Here is a 22,711-nt window from a genome sequence, read left to right as displayed (position 1 = left end):
TAGATCAAAGATTACTATTCATGCAATTCTACATAGGTTGTAAGTTAAGTGCCCTTGCAGACTACTATATGTGGGACAAATCACTGGGACGATTAAGGAGAGGGTGCGGGAACACAAGTCTGCTGTGAAATTGAAAAAAATAAATCAAAATAAAAAAATAGATCAAGCAGTTTTCCTTTTCTGAAAAAGGCCATGGGGTTCAATAGTTGAAATTCCAGGATACGCCACCTGGAAACTTTGGAACTCCATGGTCTTAATCGAGAGTACGATTTACACCGCATATTCAGATAAATTTGGTTTTAACAAACGTTTTTAGATAATGTGAGAATATTATTACTATTGCTCTGTGAGGCGACAATTTTATTGTTTCTTTATTTTATTCATACGGGCTGTCTCCTATTAGTTTTCCAGTCTCTCATTAAAACCATTGCCTGATTGCTAGGGTAAATTGAACCCTAGCAACCAAATGGCTGAATAAACTGTAAAATAGAGGGCTGCTGAATGAAAATATAAATAATTTGAAAAATTACAAAAAATAAAAACCAATTGCAAATTATCTCAGAATATCACTATCTACATCATACTAAAGGTTAATTTGGTCTATCCCCTTTAAAGTGGATTATTTGTTGTTGTCGTGGATTCTCCTGGAACTATAGCAGGGTGGCTGATTTCATCTAGAATGCAACTGTCAACTGCCATAATTTAGGATAAGCATTTTGGGGTGATAGCTGCTTATCAATGCAACACATATAAGCATGTCTAGTATTAATCAATTTGCTTTCATTATTATAAATCCTGTACATGTTCAGATCAACAAATTGATTTGTCACACGGCAAGTCATCAGCTGTTCTGCTTTTCTGTTTTGGTTGATTTCTGGCACAATCTCACAAAGGCCGACGGGACACAACTGTTTTAGGGTTCCACATATGCAGAACATATGAAAAGAAACCAATTTAACTGTATGAAAATAATGGTGCTCGGGTAACTCGGCTAATGCAAAGTTCATTTTGTGCATAATCCTGAGAAAATGTTCCTCCACAACAGCCACAGGTAGCTGAAAAGTCCTGAGAAAATATACACAAAGCTGTAAACAAATATCCCATTGTTTGTTCCAGCCAATAGCTGGTTAATTGTCAAGCATTTACATAATTATGTTGGCAACTTGTTCACACTGCCTACAAATACTGCATTGTGCCTTTGGTTCATGAGTCATGAAAGACACCCGACTCTTCACAGGTAGTACAAGCTGGACATGCTTTCTTGTTGGGCAGATTCATCCCTCATTAGTATGACCTAGTTTTTTCCAATGGCAATCTTAAGAATTAAGTAGTCCAATCTGCATATTCAATATGCAAAAACAGTACATACAGGCATCTTAAAGGGGTTGTTCACCTTTCAACACCTTTTGCAGTTTCAGTTGGTTTCAAATAGTTTGCCAGAAATAAAGACTTTATCCAATTACTTTCTATTTTCTATGTATGACTGTTTTTCTAATATTGAAGTGTAAAGTTTCATTTTTCACCTTTCTAAAGCAGCTCTGGGAGTGGGGGGTCGCCGACCCTGTAAACTGTTCTAAATCGCTACATTAAGTTGATACATTTCTTATCTTTGTCCCTGCTGAGCAGAATCTCTGGGTTTCATTACCAGGCAGCTTTTCAAATTACCAGGCAGCTGTTAAAATTGATACAATAGTTGCTAATATTCCACAGATGCTGCAGAGAAATTTATCAGCTCGATGTTGCAAAATTGTTTAGAAAAAAACTGTTTAGAGTCTGCACCTAAATTACCGAGTTGCCAGACTGATACACAAGATACAGGAACATTAAAGTTTAAACTTGGATTTTGAAAAAAAAAAAAACAACTGTAAAAAATAAGAAATGGAAAAAAGTAACTGCAAAAAATCTATTTCTGGGGAACAGTGTGAAAACAATTGAACTGAAAAAGTGTTTGGAAGGTAAACAACCCCTTTAAGGTACCTACTAAAGCAGACATAATTAGAAGTTTTTCTGGCATAAAGGTTCATAAATATAGCAAGCCCTTAATTAGTTAGTTCAGAGTTCCTAGAATGATCAACCAGGAACCTAAGTCTATTCAGCAGAAATTAACAAGTAAAAGCGTAGATGTGAACTGACATTTGCTGCTTTCCTAAGCATAAAGCTTTTCCAAAGCATAAAATACATTATCAGGTTAGTGGTACAGGTATGGGATCCGTTAACCAGAAAGCTCAGAATTACAGCATGGCCATCTCCCATAAACTCTATTATAATCAAATAACTCAAATTTGAGTTATAGATTTCCCTTTTCTCTGTAATAATAAAACAGTAGCGTGTACTTGATCCATACTAAGATATAATTAATCCTTATTAGAAACAAAAACAAAAATTCCTATAGGATTTAGTTGAAAATCATAATTACAAATCAAATCAAATTACAGAAAGATCCCTGGAATACCCCGGGTCCCGAGCATTCTGGATAATAGGTCCGATAACCTGTATCAGTTAATCTTGAAAATATTGCCATGGTAAATGCAATGTGGAAAAACTTTTTTACCCTTAATGAAAGCGTTGGATAAGCTGATTTAACTGTACATTTTAAGGTAAACTCTCTTCCATGTTTCCCTTAACATTGTCCCCAGAGTAACGCGAGCTTTATATACTATTTATCCGACTTCTTAGTTGTAAAAGTATCTAGCAAAAGAACAAGTATCACAAGTAACAGTCAGTACTAATAACATATTATTTTCGCACCTATCACAAATAACTTACCACTTCAGAATTTGCCTTTTCGACTCTTCTGATCGTCTTTTCGTAGATAACATTATTGGATGGAATATAATTCACCCCCTTCAAATACGATTGCTGAAAAAGTTCACATGGATGGAGTAGTGTAAGTTAGTTAGTGTTAAAAAAACACTAAGAATGTTATTTATTAAAAGATCGAGTTGTGAATCTTTTTTTCACTTGAAAACTCAAATTTTTAGAGAAAAAAAAATGATATTTTTTTTTGAGATTTATTATACTCTGATGCTGCAAAAAGCCCGAATCCGAGAATTCGCCATCCCAGGCCCGTCAAGGTCCTGTATAAGTCAATGGGAGAGGCACCTATCTAAATTGAACATTTTTGTGGTCTGCACTGGGTTAAGCCCAAAAATATACCTTTTTCGGGAAAATTTTTTAGCAATTCGGGTTTTCAATAGATTTTATCGAGTTTTTCCGTGATCCAATTAAATCAAGTTTTTTTTATTAATAAATAAGCTAAAATCGGTCATGGGCATGGTTATGTGTGTTTTTTTAAATAAAATATGAGATAAATTAGGATTTTAGTAAATAACCCCAACATTTAATGTTGTTTTACAGCTTTCTTTGTAGTACCTACTATGAACCACATTCCGGTTGAATGTAGACATGGTGCTGTCATGTTACACTACCTGTTCTGGATTCTGCACTATGTATCGCCGAATAGTTTCATGTTGAGCCGGTGCTGGGATTTCCTGTGATACAATAAATATTGAATCAAATGCTTGGCCAACCCAAAACCCTGGAGAGCAGAGAGAAGTCAAACTACAGACAAAGGGTCTCATGGTACTTAAACAAATGTGTGCCTGTGCTGTTTTTGGTTTCTTTTTTTTTTTTAGGAAAACTAAAATGCACTTATTAAAGATATCTATTCTGATAATACTTTAAAGGGATTATCATCTTACATACATGCTATTAAGTCCCTTAGACTATACATATTTTTCAAAAATATACATTTCTGTAAAATCCCACCTGTTCTGGATTCCGAACTATGTATTGGCGTACAGTTTCACGTTGATATGGTCCTTGTACTTCCTGGAAAACAATATTTATTTGGTTTCATTGCCCAGGTGTTTCAGCAACAGATACAGTTGAGGTGACCTTTTGTGATTAGTGAAAGTGTATACAAAAATAACCTATACAACTGTAATAAGGCAACATGCAAGGCAAGGCATCTTTTTTCTAATCCAGAACTATTTTTAATTTAATACAGTCTCTTTTCTGTGAAAGCATGAAACAGGATATCTATTGATTTGTATTCCCATTAGAGGATAATATCACATTTTAGTCTTTTTCAACATTTTCATTGAGGTGGTTTATCCATTTGCACCTCTGCTATTTTGCTCCTGGTATTTTGGGGCTATGCTGACAGCTGGAGACAGGGAACACCTATAGGGTATAGTGCTAACCTAGTATAGGCAGATTTATTTTCTTACAGTTGTTACGGTTTTCTCAAACTGTGTGATTGTCTGTACAAATGTAACCCCTTAAAACCAATTAATTAACCAATCAACCATTGGGGAACCCAATTACTGGGCAGATCAATGAATCAATTTATTTTCTGTATTTCCTTTATGGTCTGTATATTTCCAATGATTGGTCACAAAGGCCACAGTTAGACACAATTCTGTCACACAAGGTGAGGGAGGCCCTGTGCAGAAAGAGTTTACAATCTAATGGAAGGGAATAATACCCAAGGTGTGGGAGTGGGCAAAATCAGAATTAAGCGGTTGAGAGATGCGGTACTGTATGCGGTATTGCATTTGGTAGTTAAGAGTGAGGGTAGGCTTCTCTAAATAAGTGTGTTTTAAGAGATTTCTTGAAAGCAGAAAGTTTGGGAGATAGTCGGACAGACCGTGGAAGAGAATTCCAGAGGACGGGTGCAGCCCTTGCAAAGTCTTGAATGCAAACATATGAGGAGGTAATAAGAGAAGAGTTGAGTAGCAGGTCAGTAGAGGAGCACAGGAAGCGGTTTGGTGAGTATATAGAGATGAGTTCAGAGATGTAGGGTGGGGCAGTTATGAAGTGCTTTGAATGTCAGTGTCATTAATTTGATTGGTCATTAAATTTATTGGTCACATTGGTCACATGAACCTGGCACTCTCAGTCAGTCACCAATCAGAACAGTGTAAGTGTATAACATTTAGTGATTTTATACAAGCTTTCAGTATTTTTGTGCTTGAGAAAATAAAATCCTACCTGCTCAGGATTTTGAACAATGTATCTTCTTATAGTTCCCTGTTGTGAGTAGGGCATTTGCATTTCCTGCAAAAACAAGTTAACTTTAGTTATTACACATTAAAAGAGTTTTAGGACATGTAGGCAAGGGTGTTCAAGTGTTCCCGTACCATGTATCTAATTTGGTTTAATACATTTAAAGGGATGATTTACAAACACAGGTCATAAATTGCAGAAATGCAGTTGCCCATAACATCCAATCGGGTCTTTGCTATCATTTTCAAACCTAGTTTTGAACAGTTCACTATAAGGTGCTAGCTTATCAAACACTGAACTCAGGAATCCTTAAGGATTCCCAACAGATTGATGCTTTCACCATTTATCAAAACTTTACTGATAATCAGGAAAGCTTTTAATGAATTGACAAATTAATCAAAGAAGACAGATGTGCCAGTTTGGGAGAATGTATTTGACTGGCAAGACGAAGCTCAGTTTCTAGGGATAATGGCAGTATATATGATATAGTCATGCCTGTGTCATTGCCAGGACCCAATATCCAGAAGATAACAAAATTAAAGATTTGTTGCTGCACATTTGGCCAAAATATCAGGCCCATCTACTTTAAGACACTTGGAAATCCGGTTTATGCTCACTTGTATTTGGGAATGGGGACTTTCTAGTAATCAGGCCTGGAATTAATGATTGGCTGTGCTGCCAAGCATTCTCTTGAAAGTAAAGCAAAGTCTTTCACAGACATGAATGTCCACATCGAGGAGCAACAGCAACCCACAAAACACCCAAATTTATGCTTGGGGTAAGGTGTTTTACATCATGGCAGAAAATTAGCAGGAGCTGTTTTTTTTTCTATTTAAAAGGCCATACAAGCTAAAAATCACTGAGTGGGCCACCTGGGCCAGTGCTTCTCTTATTTAAAAAAAATTCACTAGCCTGGTATTGTCTGCACAGTGTGTCGCTGCCATTTTAGATGTCTTGTCAATGATCCTCTATGTCATCTCTGTCTGAGCGCATTGTTGCAGGATCTCATTGGGAAGAAGAGGTAAAATGGCCACAGTGCACTCTGCAGAATGAGCCCCAGGACATAGTTTTTTTCCCAGTAAGAGGAGAGTCAGCCCGGGGTCCCAGATTAGCCATCAGAACCACTGGGGTGTGTCTCAATATTTGGCACCCCAGTAATCCTAATTTGTATTTTCCTTTAAGTACAAACTCATTCTAACACTCTTGGAGGAGAAAAGGGTATTGTACCTGTTCAGGGTTTTGAACAATGTATCTTCTAACAGTTTCCTGTTGTGTGTAAGGAGATTGTACTTCCTAAAACATAAAAGTATATTTAGTAAGCATACACCAATGATACACACAATAGTTACAATTATCACTGATGCACCCCCTCTGGTGTCTTAGAGATGGGTGGGACAGACAGTTTAGAAATCATTGAGGTGCAGCAGGCCTGGTCGGTTAAGTGCATGTTAGGACCAGCACAGGTCAAAGATTTTCCTACCCTCCCATCAGCCATAAGTATATTGTATGTGATAGAAAAGTTTGATTCAAAAAGCTAAGGAGCAGAGCACCATGACAGGTTAAATGTCATATAAGGTAGTGCAATCAAACATTTGAAAAATGCTTAAAATGGCTTAAACAGATTATATATATACGGTGAACAAAGTGATGAAAGAAACAATGTAATCCTATTGACATACCAGCTCAGGGTTTTGAACAACGTATCTTCTTATGGTTGAAGTTGGGTTTGGGGACTGCACCTCCTGGTAGCAAAAGATGCCCATATCAGTTTTGTGATAAACATGTTAGACTCTCACAATGCAGGTGTCATATACACAGCTACTAGACCAGAACTATTTCAACTTTCTGTATTTCTAAGGTATGAAGATCAAAATTATGGAAAACCCCAGGTCCCAAGCATTCTGGATAACAGGTCCCAAACCTATATCGTCATATATTCATATATGTGTGTGATTCTAAATTAGCTAGAAAGTGGCTGAATGTTTGGGGAGTGACATGAATAGAAGGCAAAACATATTTGGTCCATGAAACCCTAGTTAGGTTGCTGAATATAATAGTGCATTAATGTATATACAGGTATGGGATCCGTTACCCGAAAACTGAATTACAGAATGTCTCCCATAGACTCCATTGTATCCAAATAATCCAATTCCTTAAAAATGATTTCCTTTTTCTCTGTAATAATAAAACAGTACCTTGTACAAGATCCATACTAAGTTATAATTAATATTTTTTGGAAGCAGAACCAGCCTATTTAAATGTTTACATGACTTTTTAGTAAACTTAAAGTATGAGCATCCAAATTACAGAAAGATCCGTTATCCAGAAAGCCCCACGGTCGAGCATTCTGGATAACAGGTTCCATACAGGTCAAAGATTTTCCTACCCTCCCATCAGCCATAAGTATATTGTATAAGATAGAAACATTTGATTCAAAAAGCTAAGGAGCAGAGCACCATGACAGGTTAAATGTCATATAAGGTAGCGCAATCAAACATTTGAAAAATGCTTAAAATGGCTTAAACAGATTATACATATACGGTGAACAAAGTGATGAAAGAAACAATGTAATCCTATTGACATACCAGCTCAGGGTTTTGAACAACGTATCTTCTTATGGTTGAAGTTGGGTTTGGGGACTGCACCTCCTGGTAGGAAAAGATGCCCATGTCAGTTTTGTGATAAACATGTTAGACTCTCACAATGCAGGTGTCATATACACAGCTACTAGACCAGAACTATTTCAACTTTCTGTATTTGCCCATGTTGTATCCTGTCAGCACTTCTCCTGGATGAAACCAAGATAAATATGCCACTCCGTACTTTTTATACAGTCTAAAAAAAATGTATCAAAAGGTACACAGAATAAAACAATAACAGTAATAATCTCTTTTGAAAGTAATGCAAGGCAGGGCTGTGTAACCTGCTGCAACATAACATTGGCCTCAGGCTTTCGCTTTCCTGCCACCAAATGTTGGCAAACTCATGCAGTTTTTGGTTCTGCTGTGTGTATGGTAAATATTTAAGGTCAGCGTTCATAAAAAAAAAACATACATACATACATACATACATACATACATATATATATATATATATATATATATATATATATATATATATATATATATATATATATATATATATATATATATATATATATATATATATACATATACATATACATATACACACATACATACATACATACACACACACAAACACACTGCAGACAGTGCAAAGCATTCATAGATTAAATATGGTTCCCACCATATCCAGTCACACTGCCCCCATCCAGACTGGAATGTAAGTGAAACTTCACATGCAGTGTTTTTGCAGAGATCAAAATACTTGCTATAAAATTATAGTGTGATCAATGACATCCATTTGCAATCAATTTCAAATTTTTGCCCCAAACCATTAAGCATTTATATTTGGGGGAACGTTTCCCATGCACAAACTCACAACACTTTCCATTGATGTTCTGCAAAAGTCCCCCATGGTGATATACGGGTATATGACCCGTTACCCAAAAAGCTCAGAATTACAGAGAGGCTGTCTCGCATAGACCCCATTTAAGCCAAATAATGTCAAATTTTTTCTAAAAGATTTGCCTTTTCTCTGTAGTAATAAAACAGTACCTTGTACTTGATACCAAGATATAATTAATATCTATTGCAAGTAAAACCAGCCTATTGGGTTTATGTAATGGTTCCATGATTTTCTAGTAGCCTTAAGGTATGAAGATCAAAATTATGGAAAACCCCAGGTCCCAAGCATTCTGGATAACAGGTCCCAAACCTATATTGTCATAAATTCATATATGTGTGTGATTCTAAATTAGCTAGAAAGTGGCTGAATGTTTGGGGAGTGACATGAATAGAAGGCAAAACATATTTGGTTGATTAAACCCTAGTTAGGTTGCTGAATATAATAGTGCATTAATGTATATACAGGTATGGGATCCGTTACCCGAAAACCCGAATTAGAGAATGTCTCCCATAGACTCCATTTTATCCAAATAATCCAATTCCTTAAAAATGATTTCCTTTTTCTCTGTAATAATAAAACAGTACCTTGTACAAGATCCATACTAAGTTATAATTAATATTTTTTGGAAGCAGAACCAGCCTATTTAAATGTTTACATGACTTTTTAGTAAACTTAAAGTATGAGCATCCAAATTACAGAACGATCCGTTATCCAGAAAGCCCCACGGTCCCGAGCATTCTGGATAACAGGTTCCATACATGTAGTTAAAAATTCTCTAGCACAGCGACTTCAGGATTATATTATAGATTTGCAAAGCACAAATTTGTTTGCACATCATTTTAATACCTATTTCCTACTGTAGAAGTCATAGCATTGTATTAATAGGGATCAAGGGGACCCACTCACAGCAGCATGGAGGCCCATTTTGTGTCTCTAACTATAGATTTGTAAACTCTCTATTATATGTATAATTCTATATGCCATATTAATAATTAAATGGAATCCTGTGGTAATGAGAAAGGTCAAATAAAGAAGAGAAGCCAACTCTGCAGAACATAAAAATGTAATTTTTTTCTAAATGGAGTTTAATGTATTACAGAACTACCCAGTACTAAAAAGGGATGTATAAAAGGAATAACTCTATAAAGTCTATATCATGACATTGTAGCTAGGGATGCATCAAATCTGCTATTTTGTTATAGTACGATTTGGGGGAATTACCAACCTAATCCGAACCCTAACAGGAAAGAGAGGAAAAGATAAATATACATTACAATAAGGTAATTAAGTGCCTATATGTTATACTGCCCATTTATCGAAATACATAGAAAGGCTTTTTCCCTGAGAAATAAAATATATACGTGCTATAAATTATAATATGAATATAGAAAAGTAAAAACTTACCTGCTCAGTATTTTGAACGATGTATGTTCTTACAGTTTCTTGCTGTGAATTAGGAACATCCTGCAAGATAAGGTACCTATAGTTACTCACTGCATTTTCTATGTCTATGGGAAAAAACGATTGTGTTGGTGATCATCTCTAGTTGTTTTGTTTTTGGGTTTCCTGCACATTTTTCAATTGTATTTTTCATTTGAGAACGGGAAAACCCTAAATGCTGTGCATTCATTGTCTGCTATAACAATAAAAGTAGGTATTTGCCACTTTCCCTTTCGTTGTTTTTATTACAGTGAAGCCATACACTGCTGACAGTGTTTCTGGAAAGAACCCGTCTGTGCCGAGGCAGTGTGTGTTATTCTTAGTATCTCTTCATGATGTAAATTGCCTAGAACCATATCCCCGGGTCATTTTCCTATGTTCTCAAATTACTTCTTTGCATCTTTCAATCTTCATTCTCATAAAACTATGGGAAGACTTGTTGTAGGTATACGATTACCCACGGGTGTTTCACATTTACATGCTCTTCTTCCCTGCTAAAATGGGATTCCATATTATTATTACTCTTTATATAGTTTCCTAATAATATTAGGGTAAAGAGGACACTGCAATGAGTGCTTGCTATTCGTTTGTCAATGAAAGGGTATTTTTGGGCACTTTGTCAGCCAAGTGTGCCATCCACCACAAGTGGACCCGTCACCCAGACATAAAAATCTGTATAATAAAACTCCTTTACAAATTAAAAATGAAATCCAAATTCTTTTTTTTAATTTAAGCATTCATAGCTCATCTCATCTGAACTGTCAATCAAATATTGCCTGCCCCTCCTCTATGCCTTAGGCATAGAGGAGGGGCAGGCAGTTACTTTCACTTTCCATTCAGTACTTCCTAGATGTTCTCCCCACATTCCCCCGTTCTCTTCACCATAAGTTGTGTAACCAGTGCATTGGGATGGACATTCTCAAACAAGATTTTGAGATAATGCAAGGCTAGCCTTAAGAACAGTGTCCACAAAATGGCTCCTGCCTGCTTGCTATAATAATGAATTCCCAGATGGAAGGAAACAAGATTCTAACAATTTTTACAGTGTAATTAAAGTTAATTTTGCCTGACTAATATAATAAAATAGGATTTGGAATTTTTTTGGGGTGGCGGGTCCCCTTTAAAGGTAGTTATTTGCCTAAATTGCTCTCTCATATAACCTGCAGCCCAATGACCTGTTTACACAAGAAAAATAGAAGAGATAATAAAAAAAAACCCTCAAGCCATAGGATTACTTTATATTTTATAGGGCCCAGGAAATATCAGGCACTTTTTTATCCATAACAAAACATAAGGGGTGTCACACGGGCGATTTTAAGGGCTTTGCTAGCAGCATTTTATAGAAACTGGAGAAACAGGGCCAAACCCCATTTGTCCTTTATTTGAATGTTATTGTTTGTCTACTTTTCACATATATGCTGTAAGAAAAACCTGATAATCTACCTGTTAACACAACAGTTGTGCTTAAAACACACAGCCCAATGGTTGGTGGGATGGGGGTGATTGCAAAAGTGCCCAGTGTTGCCGCATTAACACCCCATTATGCCCAGTCTACACCCTGCTTCAACCAAGCCCTTGATATAAATACAAGAGATTAAAAAAATATATAGATTATATAAAGGTCCTTTAAACACAACATACCTGCTGGGATGTAATAAAAAGAGAGAGACTTTTGGAAAGGTTAGTTTCTTGACCTATAATGTTTGTCTAGTGGTACCTATGTCAAAGAGCAGACAATCAAATTTCTTCTGAAATAATATTGTAATAGCGTGGAGGATTAAGCCTGTGGAACCAATGCTGTGGTTTTGGCAATCTCGCTATTCTTAAATCTAATATTGGGAGAGAACTAAGCCCTCTGACTGAAACCAATGCCCAAGCGAGGAGACAGTTAACCAAAAAATGCTACCATGCAAAGAGGTGCCAGCCTTTGAGTACAATCGTTGGATGTAAATAGTTAGGGACCACCATATGGGGTTTACCTTGATACGGTATGGTGGCTTACCAATTTTATTATTATAACTTTGTAACTACAAAATCCCTGTTTTTGTAAATATATGCATTTGCATAGATACTAGATTACTTATGATACAGGGGACCAGGGAATGCGCATTGATCAATTCCCCCTTCTTTCTGTTTGTTTAAATTTGGAACTGCTCAGGTTGTACAGTTTATTAACAGTCTACTGTTAAACTAAAATATCTGCCAAATCCCTCATGTCTTCATTATGTGAAATACTTCTGCGGTTACAAAATAAAATATTTGAGTGAGGTGGTGGGATCTGCTCACTCATCTAGCCCAAGATTCCAATAAGATACTCGCTGAAACAACCACCATTTTTCCAAATTGAAATCCCAGGTAATATGTTTTTAACAATAAATTTTGACCAAGTAACTTGTTCTCAACTTATAATTCTTTCATTTAATGATTCAATAAATTAGAAAGAAGCTTTTCAATTGTGTTTTACTCTAATAAATTCAAAGGAAATCAAAACGCAAATGTTATCTTCTTGAAGAGAAACCTTGAACGTCTACAATTAAAAGGAATGTTCCTAACCTGAATCAAATTCGAATTAAACTCAATTTGAGTTTTTCCTCAGAAAAAAAAAAATGTGAATGTCAGGTTTTAGGTGGTGAATATTCGAATTAGAATGGTTTCCACTGTCGACAAGTGATAAAGCTCACTTTCAAATTTACATTCAAGTTGGTGCTATTAAATTAGAATTAGAGTTGACGCGAAAATAAATCGAAAATTCGGATTTACCATTCAAACCTTAATAAATCTGGCCCATGTGACAAATAGGAATTTGAGATAATCATAACCCTGAAAGCCCAGAAGTGATAAATATCAACAAGTATCGTATAAACAGAATATTATGCATAGATGCATCCTTAATCGTAAGGCCTTCATGTATGGGTCACATTTAGCATTGCAGGTTCTTTGTCTATGTCTGATAAAGTGACATTGAGCTACAGTAGGCATGAAGAGAAAGGCGCGTCTCTAAAAATACTAAGCTGACAAATCAGTTCTTTAGGAACTCCACCTGTTTCATTGGGCTTTGAGCCAAAGGTGTTGCTGTATTAAAGGTGGTACCTGGAATATGGTCACAACCTAATAATTATCTTCTCTAAATATTTTTTAATAAAAGACTGAGCAGCCCCATCCCAATCCTTGGGCTACAGACCAATGTAGGCAATCTAGTCTAGTAACGTAAGTCAATGTATTGGTCAATCATGTTTCTTCCACTGTTGTGTCTTTCAGCAAGTTCAGAGGGATAAGCATGCTCAATATGCTGCTTCAGACAGTTTACAGGTGAGCATACAGTAGTAATGCACTGTGCATGATGTAACGGAGGGCATGAACCAGGAAAGTTAACATGTTAATGGTATGGCATCTCTAGTTATGACATTATCAACAGCAGACACACTGCTCTTTAGTGTCAATTTCCCTAAACTCAATCAAACAAAGAGCGTTCACCAAACAAAAGGCTTACTGTTACTATACAGAATATCAGGTCTTCTTTAGCACATCCGAGTTAATAGCTTAATTACATTTCAACATCACTAATAACATTACCATTAAACTGTTTATAAAAAGTGTGCAACGTGTGGGAAGCACACCATCAATTTAAGTAATAAACTGCCGGTGTTTCGATTAGCTCCCATAATAATTTATGAACCTGCCATGTGTAGCACATGGGTATGATTACTGCCCAAAAACTGTGATAACCAGTTCCCATGTTCAATCTTCATCGTGCGTCCCATAAGCTGTAATAGGTAGTGATACTATGGCATACATTTTACAGTCGTAACCAATGATGCAGCCATGCTCGTGATTATGGTGCCCTGGTAAGGATTAAAAAATAAATTAAAAAAAAGCCTTCACATGAAATGAAAAAGGCTACTACAGGTCCAGACCACACCCCGCCACCCCAGAGCAGTTATTTAAAGTGTCACTATCCTTGCAAAATGATTTGCATGAAATCAATATATATGGGCTTATCCTGCTTGGAAGATAGAGGCAGTGTAAATTCATAAAGCATGGTGTCCATGCTCTAGATTAAGATCTACTAATCTAAAAGATTAGATATACTACTTCCAACCAAACAGAAGAAATTTAGGTAGTTGTGCAAGTCTATTATTAATAGATAATATATTAGAAGCATAACACACTGTACATGGTTACAACAACCGTACAGTAATGAGTCTAGTCAAATAATATTTGCCTTCCACCTGGCTAACTTCAATGGCATACAACATCCATAAATCCCTTCTGTTACGCAAATATCAATAGGGCCTCAAAGAGAAAAAAAATACACAATAGAGTAGCAAACTTAACAGATCCCATAGGTTTGTAAGTGTTGGAAACTGAACCCTGTATTCACTTTGGCTCCCCTACAGCCGCAGGGTCTGCTTCCTCTGTAGTTATCCCCATTCTCCTAATAGCGTATTGGAGTACTGCACTGGACACAAAGGATTGCACTTCAATCAAAGTTTGTCCTGTTGGAGAAACTATACCCAGGAAACAACCAATAGCATGCATGGAGATCTGCAGGACAAGGGAATGAAGATCTATATGATACAGACAAGTGAATCTTGCGCAAGTAAAACCTGAACTGGGGGGTCCTTAGCTTGACAGTGCACACTATTAGATTTCTTTTCGGGATGTCTTCTGAGAAATTGATCACGTAATAAGAGATTGGATGTGGCGAGAGTGTGGAGCAACAAAGGTTGTGGGGTTTAATCTAAGTGCTGTGCGATTTTATACCTGCTTAAATGGTTAGTAGGATTCCAACACTTTGGGGTCCATTTATTAAACCTCAATTTTTTTCTGGTCAAGGTTTTTAGGGGAAAAACTCAAATTTTCCATGGAAAAAAAACCTCAAATTTTTAGAGATTTATCATACCCACCCCAAAGCTGGGGGAAAATCAGAATCTGAAATTATGCCATCTCAAACCTGTCAAGTTCATGTAAAAATAAATGGCACATGTCCCTGAAGTTGTTTCTTGACATTGTGATCTTCGCTGGATAATTCGGAAAATTCGGGGGTTATTGAAGGATAATCCGTAAAAGAGCGTCAACTAAACGATACAAAATAACACTCGATTTTGTCTGGACATTTTGTCCAATTGCTACAATTTTTTCGAGAACATTATTGATAAATTATTTAAAATCGTCGAAGGGAGTTTGGTCGGATTTGCTTTCATAAAAAAAATTTGATTAATTTGAGTTTTTAAAATTTTAAAAATAAATTTTATTTTCTTCCCATTCACAATGTAAGCAATCTCCCCCTAATTTTTACACTTGGAAAGGAGTATTTTCACTATACACTTGTCGTACAACCCCGCATAAATTCAGATTTTCTGCATTATCTATAGTAATCTACATTTGAAAGCATGTATAAAAATTATTTACAGTCCAGAATAAAGTAGTAGGTTAACGGAGTATAGAAGAATTGATACAGTGCAAATGCACAGGACGGCTACGGCTTAAAAGAAAGAAAGGAATAGACAGTTTGCCAGAGAGACACAGTGTTAAAACACTGACTGAATGACTTGTAACAAATATGGTTGCATGTATGTATCACTTTATTTATAAAGGGCTACAAGGATACGAAAACCTGTACCATTGTATTTGAATGCAAAAGTATGGGCACCCCTGGCCAAATATCATAATTAGCTTTGTAATATTTAAACACAGCATAAAAAACAGCAATTGTGGTATGTACAAAAGTTAGGACATGCACACAATCACTTATCCAGCTATAAACACAGTTTTTGCAAGGTCTCTTACCCTAGCTGCCTTTAACATCCATTGGGAGTTGCAGAGTTTAATGGAATATCTGACTTTGGCCGTCACTCCTCAACCATGGCTTTCTCTAAGCGCCTGATCGAGGATATGAAAGTGAAGCTAATTGATGCTTACAAAGCAAGGGAAGGCTATAAAGAGATTGCAAAATGCTTCCAGCTCACAATTTACACTGTCCGTAATGTCATCAAGAAATGCTAGCAGAACAAGGAACTGAACCCAAACCCACCCCAAACTGCCTTTTGAAACCAAGTGCTATGGACGGATGAAGTAAAAATGAACTCTTTGGGGGTCGTTTATTAGCAAATTTGCCCATGGGCAGTAACCCATAGCAACCAATCAAATAGCTGCATTCATTTTTCTACTTGCAGGTGGCTTTAAAAAGCTAATCACTGATTGGTTGCCATAGGTAACTGCCCATGGGCAAATTTGCCCAGTGTTAATAAATGAGCCCCTTTGACTCTTAAAGATTTGTTTCCAAAAAAAGGGGCAGAACTTGATAAATAAAACAACATGTCAACTGTTAAACATGGAAGCGGATCTATTATGCTTTGGGGTTGCATAGACCAATGGATTCCACTAAAAATCAGCAAATTTTGGATACCAATATGAAACAATCAGACAAAAAGTTGCAGCTGAGAAGGGGATCCAGGTCCTACAATATAGGTGGCCATACACTTAAGAGACCTTGAGGTGGGCGATATCGGGCAGATGCGGTCCATGATCCGACAGGATTTTTAGTCCTGCTCGATCGACATCTGGCCTATGGAAGCACGTCAGAGGTCCCCACACACTGGTCAATAAGCTACCAACTGGTCTGTCGGCAGCTTTTATTGGCCCGTGTATGGCCACCTTAAAGGAAAACTATACCCCCATAATGAACACTTAAGCAGCAGTTAGTTTACATCATATTAAGTGGCATATTAAAGAATCTTACCAAACTGGTCTATATATTTAAGTAAATATTGCCCTTATACATCTCTTGCCTTGAACCCCCATTTTGTGATGGTCTGTGTGCTGCCTCAGAGATCACCTGACCAGAAATACTACAACTTTAACTCTAACAGGAAGAAGTGTTGAAGCAAAAGACAGAATTCGGTCTGTTAATTGGCTCATGTGACCTAACAAGTATAGTTCGTTTGTGTGCACAATGAATCGTACAATCCTAGGGGACAGCCTTTATTTTTTTAAATGGCAATTTTCTATTTATGATTACCCAATGGCACATACTACTAGAAAAGTATATTATTATGAAAATGGTTTATTTACCTCAAGCAGGGTTTTACATATGAGCGGTTTTATGCAATATCTTTTTATAGAGACCTACATTGTTTGGGGGGTATAGTTTTCCTTTAAGACAATGATCCTAAACATACCTCAAAAGCCACAAACTACTCAAGGAAAAGCAACATGGAGGTTTCGGGAAGACCCTTATGTCCCCTGACTTGAAAATCATTTCAAATCTGTGAGTAGATCTTGAACATACATTTTGACCCAAGAATTACAATCTTCCACAAGTATTGAAAAAGACTAGGGAGTCCAACCTTTTGCACATGCCACAATTAAAAGTTTCTTTGTTCCTGTGTTTTAAAAGAATTGTTCAGTAAAAAAAAAACAAAAAAAAAACTGGGTAAATAGATAGGTTGTGTAAAATGAAACATTTTTTCAAATATAGTTAGACAAAAATGTAATCTATAAAGGCTGGAGTGACTGTATGCATAACATAATAGAACAGAAGACTTCCTGCTCCATTGATTGCTTACCTACCAGGCAGTAACCAATCAGTGATTTTAGGGTGGCCACATAACTGTTACTTTTGAATCTGACCTGCATGTGAAGGATCCATTGCAAACTCACTGAACAATTATGTCCCATGTGACCCCCCCCTTATAGTCGCTGACTGACTGAGTTAGAGAACTGCAAAGCAGGAAGTAGTGTTCTGGCTATTATGTTAGACACCCAGTCACTCCAGCCTTTATGGATTACATTTTTGGCTAACTAAATATATTAGAAACATTTTTTTATTTTGCACAGACAATCTATTTACCCAGTTTTTATTTTTACACTGTACATGCAAATATTAATGCACGGTTATATTAACACACTGTAGTGGTTTACAACTTTTTACCAAATTAACTAAATGTGTAATTTTGCGAGTGCTGACATAACTTTTGCTTTTATGAGTCCTCTCCATACTGTTGTGCCACCTGTACTGTTGTAATCATTGTAATGATTTATTGGGTGGAAGTGCTGAATTCATCAAAAACACGCTTCAAATAATTAGTGCATTCTGACTCTGTAGCGTTTCTCCTCCCTCCAAGAATTGTCCTCCAGCTAATGTCCTACAAGTATGTGCTTGTGCATTGTAGCTTCACTGCCCACCTTCTCTACAGAGCGTTTACTGGGTGACTTATTGAATTATGTTTGAGCAACAGTGTAATGAGCTGCTAGAAGCACAGCAGGGATCCGTTTCCTAAACAGCTTGATTTGTTTCAAACAGTGAACATGGTAAGACATGATCATTGCCCCAGATTTACTGTACAACTCTTGAATTTCCAGCATTACCCAGTTTTCAATGCTGATGTTGCTTTTGGCGCAGATATACACAGAAAAACTTAAAATTAATGACTGACGGGCAGTGGTATAATTTGTTTTTAAACATTAAAAAACCCAGTAGGAACTGTAGGATTGTTTTACCACCAATGTGGATATAAGCATCAAGGTATAACTTCATTACAAAAAAAAATAAAGGCTTGTTTAAACCGGACTTGGGAATGGCAAATGGACTCCCCGTACTTTGGAATTTTCTGGATAATGGGTTTTAAGAGCATAAACTCCATACTTGTACTGTTTTTCGTTGTACAGGTTTTCCGGATAATGGATCTTTCAGTAATTTGGGTTTTCATGCCTTAAATCTACTATAAATTCATTTAAACATTAAATAAACCCAATAGGCTGGTTTTGCTTCCAATAAGGATTAATTATATTTTAGTTGGGATCAAGTACAAGCTTCTGTTTTATTATTACAGAGAAAAAGGAAATCATTTTTAAAAATTTGGATAAAATGGAGTCTATGGGAGACAGCCATTCTGTAATTCTGAGCTTTCTGGATATCGGGTTTCCGGATAAGGGATCCTATACCTGTATAACTAAATCAGTAAAGGAAGGCTCATTGGGAGGATTATATAATCTCTAAATCTACTTAAGAATAGATATATTAGGAATGAACCATTTTAACAGATCATTTGTGCCTTTGGTAAACCACAATTAACCGATATATACTTCCAAATAATTATGTCCTAAATTCCAATCATTCCTCTTATTTCAGTTAGTTTTACTGGTGTATGTAGAAAAAAATCTTGAATGTATACATAGATCCATGCATAGTTTATAAATATAAATCATAGCATAGTCCTTTTCAAATTTAACATGAAATCCAGTTTAAATTTTTTATTAAAGCATCCAATGATGTTGTAAGCTCATTTAAAAAGCTCAGCTGTCAATCAAATATTGCCAACATTCTACTGTTGTATGTAAATTTAGGAAAAAGATTTTGCATCATTTAAAAATAAGATTTTTTTTGCATTCTTAAATGGTGCAGAAAACTTTACATTGTGTTTGGTGCTATTTCTTTTTATGTCTGCTGATCTTAAATACAATAAAATCCAGCAAACTGCAAACACAAGTATTGTTCCTTTTTCACTCTTCTATTGTTAAACCCAATCATTATTCGAATTGTAGTAGATTTACAGATCCAAGGCATTCCAAATAAACAATTACAGTTGTATGAAAAGGTTCAGGCAGGGCTGGGTTGAGTAGTTTTTGGTGCTCAAGGCACTACTACCTGTCCCAGCACCCTGATTGGTCCCCACCTGTTCCCTCACCTTCCCCCCCATTCACTCTAAACACCTCAGCTCCAAGTGCCCCCACTCCAATATACTGTATCTCTGCTGCCTACCCAATGGGCTTGCCCAGGTTGCAGATATTTAAATTACTCAAGCATAGCTCAAATAAACCAGCCTTCATTTTTTGCTTATCTATTATTTAAAAATGTTCTGCCACTCACAGGCTTGGGGAGTTATGGATTTGAGAACAATAATTGGTTATGACCTCAAAATACTTCCAACTTTGTTTGTATTTGGAACCTTTGTCCTACTTATCAATGGAAATATACCAAATAACCTCAAAGGAATGTTCTTTAAATCAGATAAACAATTCTCCAAAACAGAGGAGCAACATCTGTGCATACTACTCCCAAACAAAAGAACAACGTTACCGTTAACAACACTAAAGAAAATAATACATAGTTATCTATAAGTATAGTAACAGTCTCTTTATTAAATGTGGTGACCACTTTTTCCATAAAAGGCTTGTGCCGCTTTTTATTCAGCAGCTCTCTGGTTTGTAATTTCAGCCATCTGGTTGCTAGGGTCCAAATTACCCTAGCAACCATGCACTGATTTGAATAAGAGATTGGAATATGAATAGGAGGGGGCCTGAATACAAAGAGAAGGTAATAATAGTAGCAATAACAATATATTTGCAGCCTTTACAGTGCATGTTTTATAGATGGGGTCAGTGACCACCTAATGAAAATATCGAAAAAAATCGGGGTGAGTTACGAAAAAAAAACAGGTGAGTTGACAAAATTATCCATATCTTTAAGGGAAAATGTACTGTGGTTGGCACATTGCTGATGATAACATATACCCAATTCAATATGTCAAGTCAATATGTTAAGTCAATTAAACACATATTCCAATGACTCCTGTTACAGTCTGGAAACCCTGGGTTAATATTTTACAGACTGTGACTGTAAGCAGAATGTCATTTGAACTATGTACTAACTGTACACGGAAGTCTGATGCCATGGCACTGATAATCAGTAGTCCCGCACTTATGAATTCAAAAGTCCCTGTTTCCACAACCCCTAATCTTCTTAGATTTATTGTTGGGGCCATTTTGGATATGTGGCAAAGTGATAGTTTTAGAGGGGATCCGAAGAGCAACTCTCAGTAAATGTTTTATTAGTTAACCAGGAAAGGCACACACCTAACAGCCTCACTGGTGTTTTTATGCACAACTAGGGGAGACTTTGGATTGGAGAGCCAATTATATACACAGATATTATCACATCTATATACATAAACCATATATTACTTTGCTAAGTATCCCCAAAACATCAATAAACCTACACATATAGTCTGAAGCAATTCCACACACTGGTTAAATGAACAGTTTCAATTAGGGTTCAATTACTAGTACACAGGAAAAAAAAAAAAAAGATCTGGGGAGCATTCAATGAACATTTGCACAAAAAAAATACTGTGGTTTCATTGTTCTCATTCTTCCAGGTCATGATACTGTATCTATAGTAATGAGTCAAATCAACTGGACTTGCTGTATTTTCTTCTCTTGAAGACTTTTCGCCAATCAACCGACTGGTTATCTTCAATTCTGCAACTCCCAGTAGAGCCTGCGCTACACAGGAATTTCTCGCTGTATTGGTGGAGGAAGGGTTAACCGAGCTGACAACACTTAGGACAATCTCTCAATAACTTGTTCTTCAAACCCATAATTAAGTGTCCCTTTACAGTATTTCAATTTTTCGCCAAGTTTCGCTGCAAAAATGATGCCCATAGACTGCAATGGGTGAAAAAAAAACAGTGTTCAACACATTTTGCGGAATTTTTACTGTTTCACAAATTTTTGTGATGTTTGCCCATCATTAGTTACAACCCTGAGGTAGTACATATTAATCGTCTCAGCACTAGAAGGATGCTCACTGTAGTGCTTTACTTCAGGAACCTCTGTATAACCACAAATCCTTTACCCTCTGACGCATGTTGAATAATATAATAAATATTTTAATGACTTCTGAAACAAGTGCGAAGCTGAATTTCCTACTGTTTTTCAAAGGCTCTATATGTCAAGTGTACTTGGATGCCTGGAGAAAAAAGCCAAATGCATCTCATAGACAGGGCTTTAGGGTCACCTCAACTGTTTCCTCATCTTTTTTGTTTTTTCCTTATTTTTATTAGAAAAAAAATCTTGACAACAAATCCTATAACTTAATTGTAACAGTCACCTTAAATGGGAAGGATATAGTAGAAATAAAATGGGGGCAGTTCTTTTGATGGTAAAACGTGTTTCCCGCAGTTAACCTAATTGTTCGCCTAAATTGAAAGGAAATAATAACGCCATTGATTTGCCAAGATCCCAAAATGCATTGCTTTTAACAAAGCCCCGTGAAGACAGATTTACAACATAATTCTTTTTTTCTAAGCAGTATATGAACTATAATTGATGGTAGTTGGTGCTGCAAGAGCTGCTCTAACAATGGTTATTGCTTTCTAATCTTCCATAGCCGAGGAACAGGACAATGGCTGTTGCTAGAGAGAGAATACAATAAAAGCAGACAAAAACAACTTTTAACCAGCCCCAGCCAAGATAATAGAAGTTAAAAGCAACTGTACTGCTTTTGGTGGCTCGAGCAAAAGGCCTTGAGCCACCAAATAAGCACTCAAATTATTGTAAATGCCCGGGGCAAATAGTAAGCTAATGAACCAGTGTAAAAATTTCAATGTACTTCAAAAACTTTGCTGTATGTATTATGATTTGTACTGTTGAGCCAATAATGTATCCTCCTCCATCCCTATGGTTTTTTTTATTGGGCCTATATCCAGCATAATAAAACATTTACTTGTTTACGGTATGTGTAGTATTTTACTACTATTTTAACTGCTATTTGTAGTTAGTTTTACAACAGGCATTACTGTGAATATAACAGAAGTAATGTTTTAGAGAAAGTAACACCAAGCAATACACAGAGTTACAATAGAATATATTGTGGGCAAGAAATGAATGAATGTAGCTCTGCGCTAGGCTCCATGTTCTGAATGACTACAACAGATCTTTAAGTCAAACATGCTATTGTCTAGGCAACATATAAGTTGTGAACAAAGCT

At 36.3% G+C, this 22,711-nt stretch overlaps 1 protein-coding gene across 3 annotated transcripts in view; it reads right to left on the bottom strand.

Annotated features, from left to right (window-relative positions):
- pof1b.L (POF1B, actin binding protein L homeolog) overlaps nucleotides 1–22,711 on the bottom strand; it is a 47,034-nt gene that overhangs the window by 18,330 nt on the left and 5,993 nt on the right. For 2 of the 3 annotated variants that reach the window (XM_041572770.1, XM_041572771.1), the window contains exons 3-10: nucleotides 9,904–9,963; nucleotides 7,596–7,658; nucleotides 6,690–6,752; nucleotides 6,238–6,303; nucleotides 4,996–5,061; nucleotides 3,769–3,831; nucleotides 3,429–3,491; nucleotides 2,767–2,859 (exon numbers count right to left, since the gene is read on the bottom strand). In XM_041572770.1, coding sequence (XP_041428704.1) covers nucleotides 2,767–2,859; nucleotides 3,429–3,491; nucleotides 3,769–3,831; nucleotides 4,996–5,061; nucleotides 6,238–6,303; nucleotides 6,690–6,752; nucleotides 7,596–7,658; nucleotides 9,904–9,963 — 537 coding nt within the window. The remainder of the gene's footprint in view (nucleotides 1–2,766; nucleotides 2,860–3,428; nucleotides 3,492–3,768; nucleotides 3,832–4,995; nucleotides 5,062–6,237; nucleotides 6,304–6,689; nucleotides 6,753–7,595; nucleotides 7,659–9,903; nucleotides 9,964–22,711) is intronic. The other variant, XM_041572772.1, reaches the window with a different exon arrangement.

This window comes from Xenopus laevis, chromosome 8L, assembly GCF_017654675.1.
Source record: "Xenopus laevis strain J_2021 chromosome 8L, Xenopus_laevis_v10.1, whole genome shotgun sequence".
NCBI classification, from domain to species: domain Eukaryota; kingdom Metazoa; phylum Chordata; class Amphibia; order Anura; family Pipidae; genus Xenopus; species Xenopus laevis.
This window is presented reverse-complemented; position numbering and strand designations above follow the sequence as displayed.